This window comes from Lutra lutra, chromosome 18, assembly GCF_902655055.1.
Source record: "Lutra lutra chromosome 18, mLutLut1.2, whole genome shotgun sequence".
Taxonomy (NCBI): Eukaryota; Metazoa; Chordata; class Mammalia; order Carnivora; family Mustelidae; genus Lutra; species Lutra lutra.
This window is the reverse complement of record NC_062295.1, coordinates 2,072,074-2,088,537: the sequence shown is the minus strand read 5'-3', so window position 1 is coordinate 2,088,537 and position 16,464 is coordinate 2,072,074. Positions and strand designations below refer to the sequence as shown.

General features: G+C 56.1%; 1 protein-coding gene and 1 long non-coding RNA gene across 2 annotated transcripts in view; both read right to left on the bottom strand.

Moving 5' to 3' along the window:
- Positions 1-16,464, bottom strand: part of PDPK1 (3-phosphoinositide dependent protein kinase 1) — a 74,436-nt gene that overhangs the window by 8,398 nt on the left and 49,574 nt on the right. The window contains exons 7-11 of the mRNA XM_047713060.1: positions 15,470-15,545; positions 11,679-11,747; positions 11,378-11,474; positions 10,197-10,370; positions 6,983-7,200 (exon numbers count right to left, since the gene is read on the bottom strand). Of these exons, the coding sequence (XP_047569016.1) occupies positions 6,983-7,200; positions 10,197-10,370; positions 11,378-11,474; positions 11,679-11,747; positions 15,470-15,545 (634 nt within the window). The remainder of the gene's footprint in view (positions 1-6,982; positions 7,201-10,196; positions 10,371-11,377; positions 11,475-11,678; positions 11,748-15,469; positions 15,546-16,464) is intronic.
- Positions 678-6,974, bottom strand: LOC125090417 (uncharacterized). The gene is made up of 2 exons (XR_007124329.1): positions 2,154-6,974; positions 678-1,938 (listed from the first exon to the last, which is right to left on the bottom strand). It is a non-coding gene; the product is annotated as an uncharacterized LOC125090417 (long non-coding RNA).

Here is a 16,464-nt window from a genome sequence, read left to right as displayed (position 1 = left end):
AGAGATTCTGGTTTTCCCTGAGCTTAAGAAACTGGAGAAGATCTTTCTCGAAGACAGCCAACACTGAGTCCAGCTCACTGGCAGCCCCAAAGCAATCCAATCCCTGGCCAGCGCAGAGCTGGGGGGGCGGGGCGGGGAGTCCCTCTCTAAGCAGCAGTCAGAACCACGGGAGGACAAGAGGGCCACGGTGAACCAGAGTGCAGGCTGGAGAGGTCTCGAGCAAGCACGGCCCATGGGTCAAGGCCACTCTGCAGAGCACACACAGAACAACAGGAAAGGCTTAAAGCTTCAAAAAAAAAGGGAACAAAGGATACAAACTACAAATTCCCCAAAGAGGGAATGACCCCAAGATTTTCAATGGCTCTAAGTAAACAAAACTGAGCTAGCTGCCCTTCCTGTATGCCCTACTGGGGCGCCCCGGCGCGTGTGTGAGCACCGGCTCAGCACAGGCACCTGTGGTCCTGAACCTGAAGCTTGCTTAAAAGCAATATGGAGGGGCGCCTGGGGGGGCTCAGTGGGTTAAAGCCTCTGCATTAGGCTCAGGTCATGATCTCAGGGTCCTGGGATCGAGCCCCGCATCGTGCTCTCTGCTCAGCAGGGAGCCCGCTTCCTCCTCTCTGTGCCTGCCTCTCTGCCTGCTTGTGATCTCTGTCAAATAAATAAAATCTTTTTAAAAATAAAAATAAATAAATAAATAAAAAGCAATTTGGAAATGATGTGCGGAGACACAATCCCACTCCCAGCCACCTACCCTCAGAGAGTAAAGAAAAATGAAGATTACAAGCACCAATGTCCACGACAGTATTACAGTGACACCGACACCATTGCAATGGCTCAGCAACAGAGTATTCTGGCACTGCAGGGAAGCAGGCAAGCCCCTTCCTCGTCCCTGCTGCGAGGACCCCACCGACAGACCCCAGCCCGACCGTGTGCGCCAGCACGCTCCCAGGCCCTGTCACACGTGCAAGCGCAGCCCCTGCTCTCGCACTCCTCCCGGGGGGGGGGGGGGACAGGGGGACAGCCAGCGCAGGCTCCTGACTGGGTCCAGCAGCTGCAGTGAAAGGACCACGGGGCAGGACACGGAGAGGCTCAAAAGTGCCATTATCAGCACACACACCACAATGCGATCACGCGGGGCACTCACCAGTCAGGTTACAACAGGCTGCTTGTGAGCTACCTTGAAAAGTTTACGTACTTTTAAAGGAATCGTTCTGAATTTTTTACTTCAAAAAGTCATTTTCCACTCCCCTGAGCCCTGCATGAGGCGCCTTTTCCTCGTTGGCAAGTGGTAGATGCTGCCTGCAGACTTGCAGCCGAAACCAGATCAGTCAGAGACTCTCAGAGCGTGGTCAGCAGGCAGCTCCCCACAGCCCTGCTGCACACACAGGCGACACTCACCACCGGCTCTGTGCCCATGTCCACGCGGGCTTGCTCACTGTCCTTTCGCAAGGGGGGCCAGTGTCGAGATACTCCTTCTTCCTGATGGTAAAGCCTGGGTTCTCTCCTCTTCCACCTATCCCTCTCGGAACTCCCAGGCCCCAAGAAGATCATTCTGGAGAACGTGAGCCTGAGACCACAAGCAAGTCTGAGCCAGTGTAGGGCACAGTCACTGCCAGGGGAGCCAAGCGAGCCTGCCAGAACCCTGAGATGGCCCTTCTGACCACCTCAGGAAGGATCTCCACACTGGGCTTTGACACAGTTGACGGAGGGACAAGTGAATATGACCAGTCTGCCCTAAATGTGAGCTCTGGGGACCCCTTTACACCCTCAAACTTGATGGAAGATCCCAAAGAGATTTTCTTTATTGAGGCTATACACGTTGATGTTTATGTGGAAGAAATTAAAATGGAGACATTTTCCAATATACATTTAACTCATTAAAAACCAAAAATAAAACCATCATATACTAATGTAAGTGATATTTTTATTCAAGAGTCACTTTTTGGGGCGCCTGGGTGGCTCAGTGGGTTAAGCCGCTGCCTTCGGCTCAGGTCATGATCTCAGGGTCCTGGGATCGAGTCCCGCATCAGGCTCTCTGCTCAGCGGGGAGCCTGCTTCCCTCTCTCTCTCTCTCTGCCTGCCTCTCTGTCTACTTGTGATCTCTCTCTGTCAAATAAACAAATAAAATCTTAAAAAAAAAAAAAAAAAGTCACTTTTTCCCCAAACAAAGATAATTCATGGGAAGCCTGACCCTGCTGTACATTTTGCAAATCTTAGCATCTGACTTTGGAAAAGACAGCTAGGCTCCCGTCAACCTTGGCCTTCAGTGGGCTGTGCCCTGCTGGGCAGGCTGGAGCACATGCAGGACTCAGCCTCATTTAGGCAAGGAGCTGGACAGGAGGGGGCGCCTTTAGAAGCCTTTTCGGACACCTATGGGCGTTCTTCTCTAATAAAGCACCCAAACTCTACCAGTGGAGTTCCTTCAAAGTCCGCTGCCACCTGGAGTGGGGAGTGGGCGGTGGCACTGTCACACTCAGACATTGGACTCCTTGGCCTACCTGGCACTCTGAACAACTCTGCCCCCAGCACCCACCTGGAAAACAGTAGTTTGCTGAGTCCTGGAAATCATCCCAACACTGATAAGTTACCCCCCACGATATCAATCAACTCACTGCCGTCACTACCTCTCTCCCCAACAGTCTAAGTCCTGGGAAGATATCAAACTCACAGTGATAGATGAAGTTTCCCAAAATCCTAATTTCGATCTCATCTGGTAACCAATACTGGCAGTTGTCTTAAAGTGATGGGCTCATTCCACTCCTTTTCCAGAAAAAACGGCCCCAGAGCCAAGTCTGAATAACCACAGCGTGCCAGTAAAACGGCAGTGACAGCGGTCTTCCATGCAGGGAGAGGCTGGCCAGGTTCCCGACGCCAGGGCTCTGCTTCAGAGAACTCGCACGGGATGGATGCTCCTGGCACACTTCCCATTCTACTCAGACCGCTAACAAAACCAGGGATTTGACGACTACTCCTAATTGAGTCCGCTTGCCGTTCTTCCTGTGCGTGCGTGCGTGAGTGCGTGCGTGGGGACCCCAGGTGCTCGAGCACTGACCTGCCCCCACGGCTGTGCCCACCAAGGCTCCTGCAGCACAGGTGCACAGGTCAACAACACATCTGTTCCAGAACAAGCACGAGAGTCCCAAGGAGCACTCGGGGCAGACCCTGCACCCGAGGCAGTGCACACAGCAGACACTGTCTTCTTCGTGCAACTCTGACGGAAAACCTGACTGCACTGCAGGGCGGGCAACCTTCCCAGACAGTAAGATCACTCCACTGGGTGCTGGACAAGTTGGGATGGTGCATGCTGGAAGCATTCCGGGAAACTCTCTGGCTGATGAACTTGCCCTTGTGGGTGTTTTGGAAGATAAACTCAAAGGAGAGATGATGGGTCTGTAACACGGGAACTTGTTTCTTCTGAAGCTAAAACCGCGGCAGATAGAGGTGACTCTCCGACGCCAACTCCAGGCCTGGGCTGGTAACTGCAGGCCCCGGGGAAGAGGGAGGCGGCTCAGATGTCAGTGTCTTCCAGTTCACTGTCCCTGGGACAGGCAACTGCGGTCCTAGCGGTGCTGTGGCTGTGGTCTCCAGCCCAGCAGGCGGTCTCACGTGTGACCTGGGACCCGGGGGACTACCCGAGCACGAGCGCGGTGTGGCTGCAAGGGCGTATCATCTGGATTCTGTTAGATTTTGCTATTTCAGGGCTGAACACTTGGCACTCATCCCAGCAGCTGCCATGGATGGACTCTGGGAGAACATGGAGACTCAAGAGTGGCTGTGTGGAGGGGACTGAATGTGACAGGCATTTCTGCCCGGGAACTGAACCCAGAAATGGGAACAGATGATAAAAGTAAAAACTGGAAGGGGGCACATACACGATGGTGGCTGAAAGTGCCTACGACGTCATCAAGCTAAAAGGACACACCAACCGGACCACTGGCTTCGGTCTGGCTGATCTCACTGAACACCGGTTGCAAATCTAGCCAGGATCCGTCCGGGGACACGATGGTGGAGGGAACGCATGGCACCGAGAAGGAAGTCTTCCTGAGCCTTCTGTGCAGCCCGAATGCTCCAGGATAAACCAGTGTGATCAACCGGAAGCTGGATAAGGAAGTTGCTCAGCTCAAGAAACATGCAGACACCTTGCAGGACGTCCAGAAAGACTAAAGGCCTGTGACCTCCGGCTTCTAGGCCGTAGAGATTCCAACACCACCATGTGATGACCCGTGATCTCCTCGTTTTCGCCCACATGACCGACCACGATTCACTGTCCTCCTCCTCCGTGTGACTCCGGGCTCTCAGACCCGGCGCCCGCGTGCGGCTCAGTGCTTGCAGTGTGAGCAGCACCTGGACATCTCTCCACCCGTCAGGAAAAAACACAACCGGCCGCACGGATGCCAACTCACTCCTGGCGTCTGCAGCCGCCTCTGTAACCTGGAGAGCTGCTGTGCCAGGACCCATGGCAGTGCTGGGACCCCCTGCCCCCCGACAGTCACCAGGCAGGCACTCCGCCATGCCGATGGCCCAACACCCCTTGGCCCCCCAGCTGTCAAGTGCACTCGTCCAGCAAGGACATGGCAGCTTCTCTGAAAGAGGCCCCGGGGGCTTCTGAAGCTTGGCGTTGCTAGAACTCCTCATGCGTACACTGACGACGAGCCTTGCCTTTCCTTTATCACTCAAACCCTGAACTACGGGCCTCCAGCACTGTAGCTCCACCAGCACCGGGACCAGACGCAAAACCATTGTGTTCCGACACATGGACGGAAGGCGCGGACATCCGTGCATCTGATGGGAAGAGAGCCCTGGTGTGCTGTAGCTCCGCAGCTCAGTTCTGCCCAGCGTCTCTGGAGCAGCTCCCCCATCCCCCCCACCCCATGCATCGCAGAGTGCGGTGACAGCCCTTGGTGTGGCCACAGCTGCTGTGGCCTGAGAATGCACATCTCTCTGAGCCAACGTTCCCTACTTATATATGAAAAATGTTATGAATGTCCTTTTATTTTAGAATGTATCATTAAAACCTACAATAACAGTTTCAGATAAAATTTAGAAATGTTTTTCAGAAATCTTCAAATTTTATTGCAAAACAAGTCAGCCAAGTGCCCTGAGGTCCTGTTGTGTGTCAGGATCTCAACGCAAGGATTTACGGGATGACGGTGAGTCAGTGATTATGGCAGACGCAACTGAAGACAGCTACTAAGAGCCCAGCAGAAACACCGAGGCCTCAAGAAATGTCTAAACCTGCACATATTTATACTGTAAACCTGAAACCTACTCCTACAGAAGATTCAAAAACGACAAAGCACACAGTCCAGCAGCCGCCAAAGCAACAGCGTCACAGTCCAGTGTGCAGCCTCTGAAGACAGGCACTGCACACTCGGAGAGATCAGGGGGGAGAACGCAAGGATCCTCTTAATGCTGTGACACTGTTACCATCATGCCCCTTGGGCTACGCACTGAGAGCCACTGTCGTAAGAACAAAGTGCCTGACAGGCCTTCCCGGCCAAGTAAGAGATTGTACAACCTTCGGCCATCAGCAGCCCAGAGACCCTCAACCTGGAGGGAAGGGAAGAGAAGCTGAACAAAGGGAGGGAAGGCAAGAGGCCTCGGTCCTGCCCAGAAGCCAGGATGCAAGGCCCTGGGGAAAGCCCTAGGCCCACAAGCCATCTGAGGAGTGACCCCACAGCTGCATCAGAGAAGGTCCTTCTGAGGGACCCCGGCACACGTGGGCCCGGGAAGCGTGGCGCACAGACGTGCCTAGAGTGTGCGGCCAGATGGTGCCCACACTGTCCAGACCAAAGCCCCTTCCTCCCACACCGACACTCCTAAGCAACACCACTTGAGGAAGGGTAAACTCCCGACAAGGGCAGGTCATTCCACTGGGCTGACATCTAGCTGCACTTTTTCCAGAGACAGTAATTTCTAACGGTCTGCACTCCTAGTTCATTACCCATTGCTTCTGCTCTGCACCCTGCCTCCCCCTCTTACCCCTCCAGGCTCACCTAGCCCAGCCCTCCAACCAGCCTGCCTTCTCCCTCCAACCCCACGCCCACCCCAACACACCTCCCTGCTCATCCCTGCGCAAGACTCCGCCCTGCCCAAGTGAAAGGCGAAACTGTAAAAAAAAAGTGAAGAAAGCGTCTTCTCACCATGACCAAGATGGAAAACAGAAAATAAAAACATGGACGCGTTTGATTTTGTAAGAATTTACAACTTCTATACAAAAGTACGCACAAAAACCTGAAAGGATAAAGTGAAGAAAAATGTTTGTGAAACATAAAACAAAAATGTTCCTCATGTCCACGGCTCCCAGAGTCAATTCCAGAAAGACGGAAAATGTATAGGAAGAAAAATAGTCGAAAACCACGAGTACCTTGAAAGACAACACGCCCAATGGCATTTCCCTCAACTGGAACAAAGATGCACATTCCCATGACCCATCTTTAGAACATCAGGGTGCGCAGGGGAGGCAAGAGAGCTGGGAGCTGGGGGTTCCCCGGCACTGTGGCCACAGGGCACCGCATTCATGGGCTCCCCCTCACTCCACCCGCCAACCCAGGGCTCCCCGTTACAACACCCAGGCAAGTGGGAAAACGGAAGAGAAAAGGATAATCTGTGACAGTAAACCCTGCAATGTCCCACACGCCTCACCCGGGGGCAGCATTCATTTGGCCGGTGGTAAATCCGCATCAGAAAGCAGATGCTGGCAGGGCCGGGCTCACGCAGCCCCAAGGGCAGCAGCCCCGAGGGTCTCAAACCCACTCATCCCCTGGACCCACACCTCCAAACCCCCAATTCCAGCTGGACCATTTGAGGGTCCTTGTTTCCGGAGCATTAATAGCAGCAAGGGAGGTGTGAGCCGGCGCAGGGCCCCAGCAGGCAGTGGAGACGGAGGGCAGGCGCACCGTGCTCTCGGTCTCCCGCCGGTCAGCTCCGCACCTCCTCCGCTCTCCTAAATGGAGCGCTGCTTGCGTCCGTGAATTCTTACCAAGGGTTTCCACTGGCCTGCTTCTCCAGTAATAACCTCTTCTCATCTTCGGAGAACTCTAAGTCCAGCTCAAAAGAGTTAGTGTCCAGGTCATGGATATACTGCTCGATGTTGCTGCCCGCCGCGTGTGGCACGCCCGCATCCGCGGCGGACAAGGAGTGGGAGGATGACGACGAGGACACCTGCATGCAGCCGAACTGGCTCAGGAGGTTGTCGTACTGCACAGAGAAGAGGAAGAGTGAGACCCACGTGCCACTTCCCCTGGGCCCCCAGACCAGACCCAGCAAGCTCACACCCTGGAGGTCCCGGGGCCCCGTGGCCGCGCACTCCTCCTGCACTGGAGGGCAGGCCCCGGAACCAAGGCACGACTGGACACTGACAGTTCTGGTCCCCCTCCCGAGGGGCTGAGCTCCAGTCCTCAGCCCCAGGAAGAGGAGACTCAGGGCCTGGGGCCCGCTGACCTCTGCAAGCCCCTGCCACCCCAACCAGGGGAAGGAAGAGGAGGGATGGGTGGCCTCCTGGGTGCAGAGGCACCCTCCTGTGAGCTCAGGAGCCCTCCTCCTTGACGCTGTGGTTCAGTGTTTCTAGGTCTGTGGTTGTCACTCTATATCCCAACTGGACTGACCGCATTCAATTAAAAAAGTATATATCCCGTTTAACTACGGCAAGTATTAAACTTGATACAGAGTCGTGTGCTCTTCTGGAAAAGACTACAGACCGGTGGTGACAGAAAAATGGACTTCCTCATAGATGTGGCAAACAAGTGAGGCCTGTGCACGCAGATACCCCTGGGGCCGGCGAGAGGGCCAGGGAGCCCCCAGCAGAGACCTGAGGAGGAGCGCTCGCCCCTGACAGCCTGCTCCGCGCAGCTGCGAGCCCCACGCCTGAACCCCACTGCTGCCAAATATGAGGGAAAGAGCCACCAGCCATCGCTGAGACCAGAGTCCGTGTGTCCTTCCAAGTCCCCTGTGCCTCCACAAAGGCCCAGGCTGCCTCCCTTGAAGGTGGGCCCCAGAGCACCCCCACCCCAGCCCTGCAGACCGTGCTCCCATCCTCCCTACTCACTGCCGGGAGTGGTCTTCTCCCTAGTGCTCACACGGCACAGACAGCAGGTTCAGCCCCATCTCACCGGCTCCCGGTTGGGACTGACCCTGGACCGTCCCATGGCCCGTCATCTAGGTAAGGTCTTCTAGCCCATTCTCTGCTTCTGCTCTGTGAGGACTCCCTGGGCCAAGGCCGCCTCTGTTCAACATCCTGAAGTTCACAGAGGCTTCCATGAGCACCCGTGCTGCCGGGCGTGCACAGGAAACTCCCCTCGCTGCTCCTGCACGGAGGCTCTCTCCCAGGGCTCCCCACCTGGCCCGCTCCCTCCGGGGCCAACCACCAGCACCACCACCAGCCACGGCAGCGGATCAGAAACACACAAGAGAATCGAGAGCCTGTGCTCTCTGTTCACTGAGCAAACACCGTTCCCAGTTCCTTGCCCCAAGAGGGAGCCCCCTTCCTGCTGAAAAGGACCGCAGACTCTCTTGGGGCCTCACGGACAAGAACATGCCCCTGCGAGACTGTCAACGGCCACAGACTGGGAGCGCCCTGTCGCGTGTGTGACACCTTCCCCGGGCTAGGCTCCCTGCACTGTCCGCACGGAGAGTGTGGCACAGCGAGGGCTGCCTGAAAACCCACCAAGGCTTTCCAGCCCTGCAGCTTTGAAAGCTGAGGCTCCGCCCCCACCAGAAGGAAGCCACTGACCAAGGGAGCTGGCTTTACGGTGGCCACACCCGACAGAGAGGCCAGGGCTCTTGGCGCAGCAGACGCGACGTGCTGGCGGGCAGATGGCCTGCCCAAGACCCTGACCGTGCGTGCACATGCGTGCACAGGCACACACAGCTCCACGAAGCTGAGCCCCCAGGCGCTGAGCCCTGAGTCAACGACGGCGCAAGTGGCCGCTGCGGAGCTGGGGGAGGCCCCCGCTCACCCACTCCGACTGGCGCGGCCCGGGAAGGACGTCAGGCCCGGGAGGACAGAGTCTTGAGGCGGGGTCCCCCCCAGTCCGCACACGCCGAGGCCGTCGACAGCCGAGACCACCGCAGTGGGGGAAGCAGACCGGGAGTGAGTGCAGACGGCTACCCACATCTAACCCCCTTCAGGTCTGGGCACAAAGGAGGTTTTAGGACAACGAAAGGGTGATGTGTTGTTTACAACAGTAAGCAGGAGACAGAAGAAACTCGGTCCCTGGGAGAAGATATGAGCAGTAACTCTGACTAAGCTCTGGACTTCTAGAGAAAATCTAAGCTCCCCAGTCAATTACTGCAGCACTCTGCACACGGGAACTGGCTAGAATGAGCCATGATGACAGAAGTTACGCCGAGAGAACGGACTGCGGATGGTAACACAAACACGGGAAATCAGTTTTAAACACAAGGGCTCACAGTAGAGGATGAGGAGGGAGCACAGGACGGCCAAGGAGCCGGTCACGGGTGGTGTGAGGGAGGTGCGCGCCGCTCATTGGCCCCCTCTGCCCACTCCTGTGTCTTCACCTCCCCCATCAGGATGTTCAAACAACGAAGTATACTCAAGACCCCACCTCGACCACACACTAAAAGCCAAAAGTGACCAGTGTCCAGCCTCAATGCCATGTCCCCCAGAAGTTCAAAACAGCAGCACCCTGGGCTTCTTGAACACAAGAAGCATTCCAAAATGTCTTCAGACACAGGATTACAAGGCACCACCCAAAAGCAGAAGACAGAAGCCCAGGGGGACAGCATGGAGGGTTCTGCTCCCACGGGCTCCAGTCTCCTCAACCCAATAGCAGGCTCCCTCTGGGTGAAAACGAACTACAGGAAGTGCCCTCACTTCCTGGACCCGGCAATCTGTGCTAGGGGCAGATGGGCAGGGGGTGCTTCCCTGGCCCCCTACTGGGGAGACTTGGATGGGGGCTGCACAGTGCTCAGCCACCAACAGGTCTATGCTGGCCCCCCTCCAGCCACATATCCCACAGGCTGGGCTCCCAGGGCCCCAGCACAGACCCGCTGCGCACGGAGGAATGACGGCACACGGCACCGTGGGGCTGTCCCTGACACACACATGCATGTGCATACGCACACCCACAGACACACCCACGCATATGCCCACCCCAATGCACACACACACCACACACTCACAGACGCACACGGGCCACGCTCGGGTGCGCGCGTGCACAGGCCATTGGGCTCACGTTTCCATAGCAGTCCTCGTCGTCCTCCGACATGGCTGGCAGGTAGGCGGTGAGCTTCGGAGGCGTCTGATGCTGCAAGTTCTCCCACGTGATGGACTCGAAGAACGGATGAGCTCGCAGGGGGCCATAGCCTCCCATTTCCTCACAGCCTAATCGCTTTGTGGCATCTAAAACCTGAAACAGAAGCCAACACCTGTCAGCGTCCGGACCGACCCTGACTAAAACATTCTCTGAGCACTCCTTTTCCTTCCGTGTCATCTCGGACACAGGAGGCCTGTGTCCTGTGGCCTGTTCCGCCCCATCCCACGGTGTGCTGGGGACGGCGGAGTCACCTCGGGGCCACATCTTCCTCTCTCAAGCTCCTAGCCTTCCCCTCACAAAGGTGAAAATAACCCAAAATCTAATGAATAGCAGCAAGTGTTCTCTTTAAATACACAAATTAAAAATGCTACAACCAAGAAAAAAAATGAACACATGGTCTTTAAGAACAAGGAGACGGAGAGTCTGTCCGGACAGCGAGCTACCACAGACAGAACACAAACGCCGTATGCTCCCACCATGCTCACCTCAAAGTGAAGCTGTCTCCTCCCAGGTTCAGCTTCGTGCCCCTACACCCACCGAGTGCCAGCACGCTGCCCACTGACGGGCCAGGCCGAGCCGGGACCGACCCTGTTCCCCAGGATGAAGGGAAAGTGAAGGGGGATCCAGCAGCCGCACGTCGGGGAAGGGGCTCTGCGGCTGCTCAGCACAGACGAACACGGCTTTCCTGAGCACACGCCTGCCTTGTCTATAGCACCCGGGTGACCCTTCAAGCCCCCTGCAGCAGACGCTATGGCCGACGGCCAGAAATGTCACCGTGCAGGGTTTACAGCCACCTGCACTGTGACACGCCCAGCCGCTCCAGCAACCAGTAACTTAAAATGCTCTGCATGCTGACGGACAAGTGCGAAGCGACACAAAGACTTCCTGTCCTGCTAAGCCAAGAATCGGGCACCTGGAAACTGAGAAGGACTTACAGAGATGAGACAGACGACACCAATCTACCCACACTCGCTATCAACCCGAAGACACCCTTTGGTTAAACATAGGAGCCTCCAGGAAAGCTGCTCTGACCACAGGTTCAGAGGGACTCAGCGTGTGTCTGTCCAATCAGTGTGCAGAAGAAAATTCAGAATATTTACCAAAAGTTTTTCCACAAGGTCTCTTGCCTTAGGGAAGAATTTTTCAGGGAAGTCATATTCCAACTTAATGATCTTCTGAAATATAAGATACTCATTTCTGTAAAACAAGAAAAGCCATCACTTTGACAGAGTGCACGAACCTCCCCAACACAGAGCTTTAACATTCCTGGCCCAGCAGTCACCCTCTCTCCCTGCAGAAGCCCCCAAACCCTGGCCCAGCCCCGGCCCAGCCCCAGGGGCTGCCCCCTCCCACCTCTGTTGCATCTGCTGCGATGGGCTCGGGGGCGGTGGGTGGGCTTACCCCGCTCGAAAAGGCGGCAGTCCGGCCACAAGCTGGTATATTATACATCCGAGAGCCCAAAGGTCTGAACTTTAAGGGAGAGAAAAAAGAGAAAAGAATGACATTTGCAAAATTTCCGTGACAAGCACAGTTCACTTCTGACCACCCCGTTTCAGCCTCTGATCTACTTCTGTCCTTTAAAACCAGGTCAATGTGAGGCTGGGAAGCTGCTTGGGGTCCTTCTGGAGGGGGGCCCCCTGAGGACCTGGACTCCGAGGATCCCAGGCACGGCAGGCACCATGGGGCCAGGCCGTGCAGCCATTCCCACAGACCCGCCACTGCCCGTGGGGGAACCCAGCTTCCTCACAGGGCCCGTGTGGACCTGAAGAGGCAGCAGAGGTCACTCCTGACTAAAGAAACATGGACAGTGACAGAGAAGCCTTCTTCCAGCGCGGGGAGGCGGGGAGCGGTACTGGTGAGGGGCCTTGGCACGCACTGCAGGCGGGTAGAGCGAGGAACCAACTACCATCCTCTCGCATCTCCAGCGTTTCCCCCCAGGCCACAGATGCGAGCCAGGGGCCGAAGGAGACCACCCATACAAGGCGCACAAAGCAAGCTTTAACTCTGTCCCTTCTTGGACTCACGAAAACCCCTACTCCTCCTTTATAAACACTTTAATTCCACATTTTACAAGAAACAGTTCTAAACTTCCCTAAGTTGTTTCCAGAACCAGCTAGCAGGGACCCTGGAGGGGGCGCTCTCCTCACCCGTGACGCCGCCACTCCCTTCCCACCCTACCCTGCTCTCGCGAGCCCCGCGGCACCCCTCAACGCCCTCTCAGAGCTCACGGCTGACACAGACCTTGCCTATCTGGTTTCCTTGGGACGTCTTTCATTCTATCCCCAGCTCAGCACTACAAAGGCATCAAGACACAACTCCTCCCGCACCATCAGCTGCCTTCCCCGAGCCCCCAGTGTGCGAGGACACAACCAGCTTCTGGAAAAGGCCACAGCCTGGACCTCAGGAGATGAGACCGTAGGGCGCAGGAGGAAGGACCCGGCCAGCTGCGGTGCCGAAGGACACGTGACACAGGTTAGAACATAAAACAGATCAGAAATCTGAGGCATGACATACAAGTGGAGTGAGGGGCACTCAGAAAACAAATCTACATTCTACCCAATAACTAGTTTTATACTCGGTTTTCTCTACTGTCTAGTTAAAACGGGGAGCCACACAAGACAGACACCAACAGAAAAGCCTTGGCCCTTGGGAGTGGCAGCGGCCGGAGACTAGGCGGCAGGCTATGGGGGGGCTGCCGTCTCCAGAAAACAGGACTGTCGGCACAGCCAGGCCCTGGGCTCCACTCACCGTGTGCATTATCTCAGTGTCTACCACCAGCAGCTCTCCTACCATTTAAGATGGTTTGTTAATACAATAAACCCTGAAGAGGGAAGCTGGTGTAACATTTCTGGAAAGCAGTATGTACCAAGGAGTTTTTAAAAAATTTATTTATTTGACAGAGATCACAAGCAGGCAGAGAGGCAGGCAGAGAGAGAGGAGGAAGCAGGCCCCCCGCTGAGCAGAGAGCCCGATATGGGGCTCGACCCCAGGACCCTGAGATCATGACCTGAGCCGAAGGCAGAGGCTTAACCCACTGAGCCACCCAGGCGCCCCCCAAGGATTTTTTAAATGCTAAGTTAGACCAAGTCATTCCTCTTCCTGCAATCCAAGCAGAGGACCGTGAGGCAGCCCCAGCAGACGGGACAGGCATGGGCACCCTTCCATGCTGGGGCCTGGCATGTGCTGCACGTGGCAGTCAAGCCAGATTGTGCGACGGAAAGGAAAAGCACCTGGGTGCCAAGAGTTAAGGAAGAGCTCAATGGACTACAGTAAATCCACGTGCTCGAAGGGCACAGGTGTCACAGATGTCTACGCATGACCTCAGGGACACGGAGAGATGCTGGTGCCATGACCCCAGGGAACAGGCTCAAGCTGAAGGGTCACATGAACCTGCAGAAGTACGCAACTGGAAAGACACGACAGGTCACTATCTGGTGTCCGTCAGCAGGCGGGAGACGCCAAGTGTTTCTTGCTCTTTTACCTTCCGTGTTTTCTAAGCGTTCTTTATAAAACACAGGTGTCACTTTTAGAATCAGAAAAGAAATCTTAACTATTTTTGAATAAATATCATGACTTAAAACATTTAAAAGTGTAAGAAAATATGCAATGAGGTCTCCCTCACAGAACTATCTCCGCAGGCCCCCTGAGGGCCACGGTCCCCACTTCTGGTGCACCCACCCAAGAGAATTTCAATGAACGGACAAGTCAATGTGGGGTAGACATTCTCTTCCCAGTTTTCACACAGAAGGCGGTGGCCACTCTGTGTCTTCCTAGCTCACCCAGTAGAGCCCCCATCGGTGCTACAGGGCTGCTTTATGCTAAAAACCCCAAATCGAGGGAAAGCTAGCCCTTAGGCAGCCATGAGATATGCTTCAAGAATCTGGGCCACAGTACCCACCACCCAGAGGAGAGTTTCCCCAGCCTTGGCTCTACGGACCCCCAGGGCCGATTCACTCCTGCTGCAGAGGCGCATCTGCTTCTCACCACGCCGAGCAGGGTCCCCGGCTTCCACCTGCTAGTCAGCAACAGCACTCCCCTTCCCACCCCTGCCAAGTGGTGACAGCAGAAGCATCCAGACAGGGCCCCACGTGCCCCAGCTGAGAAGCCCTGCCCTACAACTACGTCTGGCCCATGATAAGAGTTCCCAATCTGTTGAGTAAGAGTAAAAAACAAAAACAAAGAACCCAGAGACCGCTAAGTGGCCCAGCCACCTTCATGGGCTCCCTATGGCTCTAGCCCCCGGAGAGTCGTTAAAAAGCGGTCACACTCAGCAACAGAGCCACCCCAGAACCACTCAGTCCTCTGCTGCCTCTGGCAGGGCTCTGTCTCTCAGGACAGCAGGTCCTTGCAGCCGGTCAGTTGCAAGGTGTCAAAGTGTCAGTACAGGACACTGACCATGCAGCCCTCCAGCAGCCCGAGGGAGCCCCCACCCCGCGCCCCAGCAGCAAAGAGCCAGGGGGAAGCTCCAGCCGCAGAACCTGTCATCTGAGACAGCTTTCCACACTGAGACCCCAGACCCTACTGCCCCCTCTCTGTCCTCTGCCTGCCTCCAGCCCACACAAGGCCGCTCTCCCAACTTCTCCCTGCTCCTAGCCATCGGCTGCCCCACCCCCTTCTCCCCCGCTGTCCCGCTGACTCTTCACTCTCCAGACCTCTTTCTGTGAGCAGAACCTCACCCATGCACCTCTCATTTTCAAGACTCAGGCCCTCAACCCAGGCCCGTGCCAGTTCTAAGGACTTGGTAGGGATAGCTCGCACTGGCTGGGCCCTGGCAGTGAAACCAGCTCCAACCCTCCCACACGGGCTGCCTTCCCGGCCTCTCCCCACACTCCGAGGAGCCTGGTTTGCTTGAGCTGACCTGTCACCTGCCACCGCCAGGGAGCACCAGCCCGAGGCAGCGCTCAGGATCCCGGGGCTTGGGGACATGGCAATGACTACAGACCTCTTGGCCACACGTCTCCCCCACTGAATAGTTGCTCCTAAAGGAGCAAGATCAAATCTCAAAGCATCAAGCCGCAGTAGCCCCAGAAAGTGTAACACAGAACAACAGAGCAGCACACGGGTTACCCGAGAAAGATACTGACAAAGGTCCCAAGAGGCACTCTCGTAACTGTTAACTGTACATGAAAAAACAGACATAACAGCTACTGTGGAGAACAGAAAATAGTCTGGATCAAGTGAAAGCAAGTTACCTTTTACAGGCCGACTTCTCGGTGAGCAGCTCTGGAGACACATACTGGGCTGTTCCTACAAACGAGTTGGCCCTGGCTGATGAGAAGAGGAGAAAGGGAGGACAGTCACACACTGAGACAAGCATTCTGCAGTGCTGCACTGTGGGCACTCACCCACCGGGACGTCCCGGCTCACTGGCAGGACTGCAGCTCTCGGGCACAACACGAGTCCCCTGGAATCAGACTGTACACTCCCGAGCCCCTCCCCAGTCCAGGGCCCTCCCCTCAAACCCCCTTTCTTGGGGCTCTCTCCTCCAAGAGCTGGCTCAAAGGTCACCTGCTCTGTGACACCAGCCCTGACGGCCAGGGCAGTCCCTCCAAGCCCCCCCGCCGCGCAGACACACCAGAGAGGCATTGGCCCCACCTCCTGTTACCTGGGAGCATCTTGAAGACAGCGGCCAGTCTATCAGGTTCACTATTGCACCTGTGGTGCCTAAAACAACCCCAGACACACAGCAGGCACAGATGGGACACGTGCAGATGTGGGAACAGACCTGACCCCCTGAAGGCTACGCATCCCTAACAGAGCCCATGGAGGTTAGGGGTGCTGAGGGGAGTGAGACCCAGAAGCTCCAGCCAGGGAAACTTCTCCACACCCGCTGCTTCCAGTATGGCGTTGGGGAACACCAGGTCTGCCAAGCTCGACCCACAGACCCCCAGGGTCAGTGACAGCAAGAGCCTCTGGACCTGTCCGTCACACAACAGATGACGCAACACCACCTGAGCCATCCCAGCGCATTGGGTGTCCTCTGACATAGGGGACAGTAAAGCTATTCTGCCTTTCCCTGTCACCGACAGACACAGAACCGGGGTTTCCATGGGACAGCTGCCCACTGTGTGAGCGTGTGTGAAATGCTGTCACCTCTGACACCCCCAGGAGACGCCCCCCATCACTTGCCGTGACCTGCCATGCACGGTCTCCCACCCAGCCCCACGTGAACAGCACCCTGCGCACA